This window comes from Haliaeetus leucocephalus, unplaced genomic scaffold, assembly GCF_000737465.1.
Source record: "Haliaeetus leucocephalus isolate CR32 unplaced genomic scaffold, Haliaeetus_leucocephalus-4.0 Scaffold450, whole genome shotgun sequence".
Lineage (NCBI taxonomy): Eukaryota > Metazoa > Chordata > Aves > Accipitriformes > Accipitridae > Haliaeetus > Haliaeetus leucocephalus.
In genome coordinates, this window is record NW_010972886.1 from 6,876,926 (window position 1) to 6,888,355 (window position 11,430).

At 43.1% G+C, this 11,430-nt stretch overlaps 1 protein-coding gene across 1 annotated transcript; it reads left to right on the forward strand.

Annotated features, from left to right (window-relative positions):
* The first annotated feature begins 226 nt into the window (after positions 1 to 226).
* Positions 227 to 1,554, forward strand: LOC104836432 (collagen alpha-1(I) chain-like). Its single transcript, XM_010575040.1, has 2 exons — positions 227 to 350; positions 437 to 1,554. Exons 1-2 carry the CDS (start codon positions 227 to 229, stop codon positions 1,552 to 1,554), a joined length of 1,242 nt encoding a protein of 413 aa, XP_010573342.1.
* Positions 1,555 to 11,430: the final 9,876 nt, after the last annotated feature.

Sequence of the window (11,430 nt, forward strand, 5' to 3'; positions counted from 1 at the left end):
AACACACCTAAACACTGCACAATGGAAGGTGATTGCACGTGTAAGACCTTGACTACTCGTGCAGGGTACGACTGATTCTGTTCCCACTCCAGTCGTGGCTAGTTTTTAACACCGAGAAAAGCTTTGTTACGGGGTAAGCGCATCAAACTGTCACCTTAGGTAAAAGCAGCCCGAGCAGCCCGCACTTGTTTCAATACAGCCTACCAAGCTTCCCCTAACCACAGAGATGCCAACAGACGGGCACAACACGGGGAGAGAGAGGGCTGCCAACAGATCAGCCTGTGAAGACTACGTAAGGCCGCTTCGGGGACCAGGACACGTCGTCCTGTCGTCCCTAGACTCTAATAACAGTAGGCGCGATTCGCCCCTCCGTGCTCAGTCACAGCGCAGCTCACCTGCCACGCTCTGAACCGCGACTTTGCCTCTTAAATCAAAGCCTGCGTGCGAGAGTTAACGGGGAAGGGCGAGCGGCAGACAGGGAGTAACGGGGCCGCGGTGCAGCTCCCCGCCCGGTTCCCCGCCGCACCTCGGCGAGGCGGGAGGCCGCGGCCCCCACCGCGGGCTGCGCTCCCGGCGCCACGGCCGCCCTCCTCGGCCCGGCCGGGGGACCAGCGGCGGTGCCCCGGCAGCGTCCCGCCGCCGAGTCCCCTCTGGAGGCTGGGGGTTACTTGCCACGCGCGGCGCCTGTCCCCCCGACCCTCCCGTCACCACAAGGGCTCCGGAGCCGGTGGCGGGGCCGCCTCCCCCTCCACGTCCTCCGCGGCCCCGGCCGGGGCGAGCGAGGCACGGGCTCCCCGCTCCCCGTACCTCTCTGTGGCGGCGGCGGCGGCGGCTGGCCTCGGCTGCCGAGCGCCGCCAGCAGCAAGAGGAGCGGCAAACCTTCCCGTGCCATGGCTCCTCAGCAGCCGAGCTGCTGGCTCGTACGGCCCGGGGCCAGCCAGGAGAGTGAGCCGCCGCCGCCCCAGAGAGGAGAGAAGACCCCGCTGCCCCGGGCAGGGAGCAGGACACACCCCTGCCCCGCCCCGCCGCTCCCCCCCCCGCCGCGCCGGGCCCCGTCCCCGAGGGCCGCCGAGGCGGCAGAGCGAGAGGGGCCGCTGGGCCCCCAGGGGCGGTGAAGCCGGGAGCCACGGCGGAAGGAGGGGACAGAGGCTGCCGCAGGCTCCCCGCGGCGCTCGCGGCGGCCGGGCGCGCACCGGGAGGCCGCCGGGGCCCGGGTTTCGGGGGCGGCCAGGTAGGGCCGGGAGAGGTAAACGCCCGCCTCTGGGCGCCCGCCGCACGAGGCGGGCGGCACGTGCCCTCCGAACGGCCGCGGCCGCCGGGGCGCCGGCAGCAGGGCCGGCGTCCGGGGATCGGAAGACTACGCGCAGCCTCCCTGGAAATTGTCTTGACCGTCTGAAAACGGGACGTTCATCAGGTTATCCGAGAGAGAGAGAGAGACAAAAAGCCTGTACTGCGGGGGGGGGAGCCTTCCGGGTAGGCATTCCGAACGCTAGAATTGCAAACAAGCCGAATGCATTTTTCCTGCTGTGTCTGGGAGTAGTATGTCAGCGCTAGCTGCGTATGACTGGAGAAAATCCATGTTACTGCGGAGAGGAAGAAATAACGTTGCATTAAAATAAAATGCCGATTAAAATCTATTGCATAGTTTTCCTAAAGAAAAAAAAAATTACTTTAAAAAAGTCAATAAAAGCGATTTTGGTAATGGGAGGAAGTGAACAGCAAGGCTTCCAACCTGCATATAAGCATACTGAAAAAGTACAGAATAGACTGTCAGAGAGCTGGGCTGAACTTACAGTGTATCTGCACAAAGGCACAAAAATCAGATTGTGCTGGCAGCCCGTTTCCGACTTGCGGGGTCACCCCTGCACCTTCCCAGATCTTGTAACACCCTGCTGCAAACTGAACATTCTTTGTATTTCACGAAGAGATTAAGCAATTAAGTGTGTTTCCCAACATAAGTGCTTCAGTATGTATGCGCACAAACTCATCCTGACTTGCTGAAGTCAACCTTGAGCAAGGCTAGGGGTAAGTACGCACAAGCCTGAGTTTGATACATTGTCTATTTTAGCTCTCAAACCACTGCATTTTTCTGTTGGTAAATTTGTTTGTTACTCCAGCCCCAAATTCAAGGAAGGCGGCATTTTGCGTATAATAGACTGTTACATCCAGCAACATAGCCTGCTTGTTTCTCTCACTGTCATCCCGCCCTGAGTGGACTCGGTCTTTCTCTTCGCAGTGACTGCTCACTTCTGAGGTTTCACCCCAGATGGCCTGGGCTCGGCTGCTGGGATTCCTCTTACCAGATGCCCATTGCTTCCGCGGCCGCCTCGAAACTGCTCCCCCAGTACAGGGCGGCAACAATAATGCTCTTGTACGCCTCAGCCATTTGTCACTCATAAGTCAACGGAAAATACTCCAGTCCTCTTGCCAAGAGATGATGTAGTGCACTTCTTGCTGGGAAACCCAAGTTCAAGGTTCATCTTGATGGTTTTCATCTTGTCAACTCTTTGCTTTGTTGTGGAAGTACACATAGTCAGTGAGCTGTGGGGGACCGAGAGGGAGACAGTATTTATGACACTTACACACAGTTTTGTCACTATCACTGTTTAGTCCATAAAGTGTTTCCATACAAGAAGCAACAGTCGCTAATTTCTCCCAGCTGCTTCTCCCTCTGCAATTCCCTTCATGCAAAAATTTTGACTGTGAGGAATTGTGCATACATGCAGGAGGCGTAAGCTAGTGAATTGTTAAGTACACCAAACAAAGCAAAACCGCTTCACCCCAAGTATATGCCTGTAACTTGGAGAATTCAGTGCCAGTTTTATAGGTAGGGATTTGACTACATCTACACCGGTTTGATTCTAAAAACACATTTATTGGCTGAATTAGGTGAAGCGTAGTGGCAGCTGCTGCGTAAAAGCCATACTCGCATGAGTTGCATACTCCCCCAGCTGGAGAAATTCTTTCCAGGGCTCCGAGAGCTGCAAGCGCTACAGATGAATTTGAAGTCATACTCCAGAAGCAGACTGTAGAAACTGAAAGCGAGACCTGAAGGTGGGATCCTCTGCTGCTTTATGTAAAGAAGGCCTCATCAAATCTTAGGTAGTAGGCTCAGATATGGATTCATCACGTACCAGGGCTGAAACGGGTTATAGTTTTGACCGTATGTTCAAAACTATCTTAACAACCTTTTTATTTCTATCCAAAGATGAGTCAAATTCACTCGTCAGTGCTGGTTTTTTCTGTGTACCAGCCTTTCTTGCCTTTCCAGCTTCTCAGGTTGCTGTTAGTCTCAAAACCAAATGCTAGTACTTTTTCAGTGCCTGTCCCAGTATGTCTTCCTCTTTTTAGGCATCTGCAAAATACCTCCATGACTTGTGAATTAAGATCAACAGCAGATTGGTTGTAGGGGTCCCTACTTCCCCACATATCAGTATTACACCAATATTAAACCCAGCATACGTTATTTACCTGCCCTTTTCTTCGAATCAACTTTTCCTGCCGTTGAGCCTGTGTGGTCTTTAATGTGAGATGGTGTTGTAAGAACTCAGCCTAGTTTCAGTTCAGCTGCACTGTTGTCATACCAGGTACCTAATCACCAGTCAGAGCCAACACTGACGTCTGTAACTGTACACCAGAGCTATAAACTTTAATAGTTTGGGGACACAGAGAGGCAAGATGTGCCAGGATAACCTACTGACTGATTAAATCAACAACATCTTTCACATCTGAACCACAGGAAATAATTTCATACTATAAAATGCTGAGCTGTTTCAAGAAGCAGCAAGAGGGGGCTGCTCCGAAAGGGGAAGGAAGTTGGAAGATGAAGACAACACCAACGTAGTCGGGGCAGTGTCCTCACCTACAGGGCTCGATCCCACAGTACCCGAATGCAGGAAGAGCAGGTCTGGGGATAATAACCAGGATCAATCAAGAGTCCAGATCTCCAGAGAGGTTCATACTGCGGAGACAAATCTGAGGTCAAGCCGGGAAGTCAAGTCTGCAAATCAGGGTCTGGGTCAGTGAGGTGCAAAGCGAGGCGCAGGCATAGCTGCAATGTAGTGCAGGCAGAGACTGAGGGCAAGGGCTTGAGCTTAAATGCAGCACCCACTCCTTAAGTGCAGGGAGGCACCAACAAGGTTTCTTCTCCAAGCTCTTCCTCGCACATCAAATGTGTCACCACTGCCTGACAATGTTACATGGCTGTGCCAGGTCAGAGGTGGTCTTGAGCACAGGCAGCCAAACCCATAGGAGTGGGGAGAAGAGGCTGCAGAGCCTGTAGGTGCACACGAGGGCCATGGACAAGCTGGACAAAATGGAGATAGATATGAAGCTTTTTAGCTATAGCACTGGCTAAACAGGCAATAATGATAGCGTGTACTGAGGTGAGAACTGCTGGGCTGAAAGAAGGATGTGAGTAGAATCAGGTAAGGACTCATCTGGGAACCAATATCACTTAATATTTTCAAGACCTTTGCATAAAAATGAGAGGGTTTTTTTAATGAGTTTTGCAGATAAAGTAAGATTGGGGAAGACCAATGTATATGTCATAAATTTATACATTTATGCATACATACATACATTGTGAATTTATGCAATTTTTATTCTCAGTGACTGAAGTATAGAAAATTAGAAGATACTAAATACTACAAAATTCAGGGTCATGCACATAAGGACTAACAGTAACAGTTTCTTGTGAGAATTAACAATAGAGAATATAACCTGAAACTCCTGGGTGGAAGTCAGTCGGTCACACAGCATTTTGGAGTCACCAGAGTGATGCAGCTATGAAGTAAGCGAGTAGTGCCTAGGATCAGATAAAATATTTCCAGTAAAGGTATGAAAATTAATACTGCATCCCACCTAGGATATCACAGGGAATTATGATCACCCATGTTCAAGAATTAATTCAGACTTAAACAGAGCAGAGGCCTCCGGGGAATGGAGACCTTATCTGAGACACATAGATTAGAAAGGTTTGATTTGTTTAACCTAGGAAAATAAGATGTGAGACACTGCTAAGCATATCAGGGATGTTAATGGATGGAATTGTCACAAAAGGAAATGAGCATAAGCAAGATACAAATCAGTATAGGCTGGAGAACTGGAAGATGGTTTCTAATTATTAGGTGTGGAAACGGCCTTCTGTTAGGAGTGCAGAGGGAGAAAATAGATTTTAAAGTAGGGCTTGGCAGATTTATGAAGGAAGTTCCATCACTTGCCTGCAAAAGGCAGGAGGAATGGATTTGATGACCTGTGCAACCCTGTCCTATGTTCTTAAGAGGACTGTAATCAGAGGATAAAGCAAACAAACATGAAAAAGAGGTTTAAGGGATAGAGAGAAGAATCAGATACAGCACTTGGAATGAGTTGAAATGTGTGAATCACAACAATCAAAGAATTAACCCATTTTAGGGGCAAGGTGAGACATGATCTGTGATTTGGACCCCAGTCAGGAGGAACCGGACATGTCCTCATGCCAGGGTTGTGTTCATCCAAAGTAGATATTAGGGAAGGGGCTGGCAAAAGACAAGATAAAGAAAGACAATGGATAAAGAAATGAGATATGTGACTAGGAATCAAAATCAAACCAGGGAACAGAATTCAAGATCAAAACAGACAAAGGAGACATGAAGAAAAGGAAGAATCTAACACTGATAGAAAGCCATTGTTGAGAGGCCCTCTGTTGCCGAGGTTACTGAGTATTGTCAGTTTAAAGGCTGATGTGCTAGCAGATGTAGATAACTGCAGGTCAGGAAGTAATCCTGTAAAATTTAAGGGGGAAAGAAAGGAAAAATAATTAAAAGAACAGGATAGACAGGAGAATAGGATAGACCTGGGCCTAGGTCATAAAAAGAGGGTAAATATGATAATTTGACAGGAAAGCCTATGAAGAGAAGGATGACAATAGCAGTCACTGCATCCTGAAGAGGCTGGAGTCAAGAGCAGAGTTGTTACAGTTTGATGAGCTACAAATGGCATCAGGATGGAGCTCATTTCAGAATGGAGCTCATTTTGTTTCAAACCCTCCATTTTGCCTTGCTCACCACCCCTGTAATTAGTCAGACTATGAATCTCATGCACCCAACTCACCTACTGCCATTATTTTTTATTAACTCTTACAAAAATAAATGCTCATCTGTTAATACCTCGCTATTGGTACTTATGCATAAGGAACAGATAGGAGTCATGGTCTTGCCTGATACTGGATTCTGTGTGCCATTTGTAAGCTCCACTCATTTCTTGTCTTGACTTCTAATAACTTCCTTTTAAGCCATTGTCCTTTCTGACTATGCTGCTATTTTAAGTGGCTTTTGTTTTAATCTTGGTCCTGTGAGAAAGAAACAATTTGGAGAGCAATGGCAACGACATTTAGCTAAGAATATGAAGCAGAAAGCAAATAGAGTTGCTCAGTCCATAATTAATTTTTACAACCAAAGCCTTTATATACTCTCCATAAATAATATACCTGTTGCAAAGCATTTTGTGGCTCTATTTTCAGAGAATCGGATTGCTGCCAAAAAATACTTACTGATTTTAATAGCTACTCATTAAAAAAAAAAAACTAGAACTTACTCTGAAATGACACATAATCCTTTCAGTTTTAGAATGCATTTAAAAATAGTCTCTATCATTCATTTATTTAGGAGGTCTGTTGCATGTGAGAAACTGCCAAAATTGTTAAAACCGATTAATAAGAAGAGTTAACATCTACTAATTTTGCCCTGAACTATAACTTTGCCTCTCATGGAATGGAGATGAGGATTGTTTAGCTGAATCATCAGTGTGGGTTTTATGTTGCCCTGCCAGCCGTTAATGAATTGTAAAAAATAAAAATTAAATAATAATAATAAAACAGAAGATTAAACCAATTCTGTAGAATTATATTGACTTGCCTTCCTAAAAATGGATATTACTGCAAAACTTATAGACAGGGAGAGAAACAGATGGACGATATCTAACAAATAAAATTTCCAGATACTGCCCCATCTGTTTTCTTCTACACATTTCAGCTATAAGCTTTTTAGCATTATAGGGTTGCTTAGGTGATATTCCTCTTTGCAATGATCTCACACCCAAAGACTAGCAAAAGCAGGTTGATGCAGTAATCTGAGAGCAAGGATCAGTTCACTAAATTATTATCAATATATATCCTCAAAAATAAAGGCATTAAATTTCCTCTTTTATAATGGAAAGATTTAATCTTCAAGAAATTGTTTGATAAACTCTTTGGTTTGCTTCTTGTTTTCCAGAAATAGTAAGACCAGCAAAATTAGAGAAAAAAAATCAAAATGTGCAAAAAACACTGCTTCACAGAGATAGTAAAAGAGATGTACTTATAAGTACATTGGCGACATTAGGTCACTGCCAGTTAAGATGTGAGGAGTTCTTGATCTCCTGTAGATTTGAATCCCATATTACTTTATCTGGTAAAATCTAAATTTTTAGCTCCTCTGCTTAATTTTTCTTATGTTTTCTTCGCTCCCTGATACATTTCTAAACAAAGTTTATTTTTGCTCTGAGATTCTCAATGACTTCATTTATGAAAGAAAAATGCATTGTAAATATTGCTATGTTTTACAAAACCAGAATTCATTAACTAGGAAGTATGATGGCCATAAGGAGTATAACCATAGAGAGTATCCAAAAGGCAACACATTCCAGACTCCTCCCACTGACTTCAAGGAATAAAATGGTCATTAGTCCAGCAAAGTATGTAGAGAAATGTCTTTCATCACCTGAGTATTCATGGAGACAACTGAAATGACTATGAAGTGTTAGAATCAGTGAAATCAGTTACATGGTTAAAGTTACACACATGATTACATCTTATGGAGCTGCCTGTACTGTGGTTTGATACGCTAAGGAAAAATCTTTGGCATTTTTCTGCATCGAGGCTTTTAGAACTCTGTATCATAGTGTAATTGAAGCTGATGACAGTTTTGGCTTAGAATAGGGAAGGGGAGGGAGAAAGAAAGGAGAAAGAAAGGAGAAAGAAAGGAGAAAGAAAGGAGAAAGAAAGGAGAAAGAAAGGAGAAAGAAAGAAAAACTCGCTCTTGAATCCCTTAAACTACTATTGAGTTTTTCTCAGCTGATTTACTCCCAAACATAAAGGGCCAAGCAAGAGATCTTTAAAGAGTTCTTCCATGCAGCTGCTCTGCAAAGTGACAGATACTGAGTGTATCCCTATCTATTTTGATGAAAAGTCGATCTGTACACTTTGTTCATTTGGAAAACTTGGAGAATATTGTAAAAGAATAGTAAGAATTGTAAAAGGTACAGTTTTGTCAAATTACATATTTGTGTATGTGGCTAAAAGTGAACTGCTTCATTTAAACTATAGCATAATTTTGCATTCAGTAAAGAAGCCTCCAGAGCTCATCCACAGGCTTAAAACAGGCATTTTTGAAGTAGTTGCAGAGTAGATGTTTTTTGACTCACTTGAGTTTTAGTTCCTATTTCTGGATTAAAAAATGCGAAAGTCTAGAAACTGGAAATATACAAAAGGAAGAATTTTTAATGCAATGCCCTCCTCAAGAGAACAGCATATCATGTACTGTTTAGCTAATGCCTTTGTGTACATCTACAAAAACATCTGTCAAAGGGTCAATTTCTGTACTGATAGAATACTTTCCTTTTAGCAATCTTAAAATGTAAAATTAAGGGATGTTTCTAATATGTGTGTACATCCTCAAAGAGAAATTGTGACGTAGTGCCATCAGTAAATTATTTATTTTACAAGATTATTATCTGCTTGAAATTAAATTTAAAATGGCCAGATTAAACAAGCATCTTTAATTTGAATATATGCAATTACCCAATCTTTATTGATAGGTACACTGTATCACTGTTGGCTGAATGATTATTTTAGTCAAATAAGATTAGTCTATGGCACGAACTTTAAATGCTTTCATTGTTGGTATACCTGCCCATCTGTTATCCTGCAGAACTGTGCACACAGTACAAAAGTATATTCTACCTGTTCTAGATATCCAAAATAATACTGTTTCTGCACAGAACCAATAAAACACAGGAAGAAACAGGCACATGGAAAGTAATTCTGTTAATGAAACAGTTGATCTTGTTGAATCTTTATAGGCAAGAAACTGAATGTCTTGCAGATCATCTCTCATCAAGCTTTAGCTTGACAGCTTGACTAAGATAAACAAGATACATTCCTAAGTTTGTTTTATATGATGCTGGTGACTGGATGTTCAGAAGAACAGAAGGCTCTTCATTCTGTTTCTCCTCCTCAGTCCAAGGTTGTAGACTTCTAGAACATGCTCCAAATCTGCTTCTTCATGAAAGAAATGAGAAAAAAATGAGAAGAAACATGTTTTGAGCTTAATCTAGACAATAGAGTTCTGTATATTCTGTATCAGACATGGGGTTTGTTGTCTTTTCAGGTTATTATCCCAAAGATGTTGAGATAGCATTATTTGATTTCTTTGCCATGTGCAGTTGGCTTGTGGAGAGTTCATTTGCTCATGCATTTGTTTCAATTCTAGGCACTACCTTTTTTTGTTTACAAATAGTAAGGAATGGCTTGACACATACCAGAGTAACACAGTAAAATATGACTATATGCACGTCATGATTTAGCCTCAGCCAGCAACTAAGCACCACGCAGCCACTCACTCACCCTCACAGTGGGATGGGGGAGACAATCAGAAGGGTAAAAGTGAGAAAACTCGTGGGCTGAGATAACAACATTTTAATAGGTAAAGCAAAAGCCATGCATGCAAGCAAAGCAAAACAAGGAATTCATTCACCACTTCCCATCGGCAGGCAGGTGTTCAGCCATCTCCAGGAAAGCAGGGCTCCATGACATGTAACAGTGACTTGGAAAGACAAATGCCACCACTCCGAACATCCCCTCCTTCCTTCTTCTCCCCCCAGCTTTATATGCTGAGCACGATGTCATATTTCTGGAATATCCTTTTGGTCAGTTGGGGTCAGCTGTCCCAGCTGTGCCCCCTCCAAACCCCTTGTGCACCCCCAGCCTCCTTGCTGGTGGGGTGGGGTGAGAACCAGAAAAGGCCTTGGCTCTGTGTAAGCACTGCTCAGCAGTAACGAAAACATCCCTGAGTTATCAACACTGTTTTCAGCACAAATCCAAAGCATAGCCCCATACTAGCTACTGTGAAGAAAATTAACTCTATCCCAGCCAAAACCAGCACAATGCACTGGGCAACTGCAGCTACTTTTTACTTCTCTGCTGGCATTTATTGACCTTTGTTGGATGTAATATACTTTCCTTTAGTAAGACTTTTGACATCATCTCCTACAGGGTTCTCACTGGGAACCTGAAGACATATGAGCTGGATGATTCAACTGTTAGACGGGCTGAGAACTGGCTGGACTGCCAGGCTCAAAATGTTGTAATCAATGGCTTGATATCCAAATGACATCTGGTATCAAAATAACCAAAGGCACATAATGCTTAATTCATTCATCAAAACAGATTTGCAGATGACACTAGCCTAGTTGAAATGTCTGACACAACAGCTAGTCAAGCTTCAGTTCAGAGGGAGTTGGAGAAACTCAAGGACTAAGAAAAGCTAGACAGAGCCATGTCTGACCTGATACAACGTTGGCAGAAGGGCTGCATCAGGCAGCAGCCTGGACTAATGGACCTCCAAACATCTCATCCAACCAACGTTTCTGTCTGTGATTTCTATGGCTTTTCTATGGCATGCTTGCTGTTGCTCAAAGAATAGGATTCTTTCCTTTAAAAACTGTGAATGATCTTGTAAGAAAATAGGGAGACTCTCATAAATTAGAAGAGGTAGAAAAAAAATACATTTCCTTGGCAGATTATAGTTAATGTATTGCAAACCATTCTCTTTATAACTAGTTTTCAAACTTGTATTTTATATCTTCTTATCCAATTACTACATTTATAAGAGACTTGTTTTTACAAATGGATAATGAGGTATTTGACATAAACTGTTTGCTGTGTTTGGAAAATTAGACTCAATAAAATCTTAAAATACACATGAAATGAATATCAAAACCATGCATTATGCTTTAATAACATTAAACATAACACTAAAATAACAATATTAAATGTGTACATATAAGTATGCTTCTAACAGTTGCTATATATGGTTTTAATTTTCTGCTGATATACATATATATATATACACCCACTTGCTGTATGTTAAATACTACTTTTTAATGAAAGTCCATTAATGTATGTAAATGAATGATATATGTATCTCATAAACACTTTTCATACTATTAAAAGTTTTAGTAATACCATAGGTGTAAAGTTTACCTGAGTGGAATTGGAAAAAATCTTAAAGTTGTTTGAAAATTACCTGTAATTCCAGACTTTAGGAAGCTGATAAATTAGTACAGGCAACTGTCTCCTAGCTCCATATTTTGATTTTCTTCTATTATAAGCTTAACAAAATCTCACCAGGG

What these genes read in the sequence shown, in the direction of transcription:
- LOC104836432 (XM_010575040.1), top strand. Translation starts at nt 227, where the DNA reads ATGCCAACAGACGGGCACAACACGGGGAGAGAGAGGGCTGCCAACAGA. An exon ending in GTCCCTAGACTCTAATAACA is followed by an intron (nt 351 to 436) that starts GTAGGCGCGATT and finishes CTTAAATCAAAG; the next exon opens with CCTGCGTGCGAGAGTTAACG.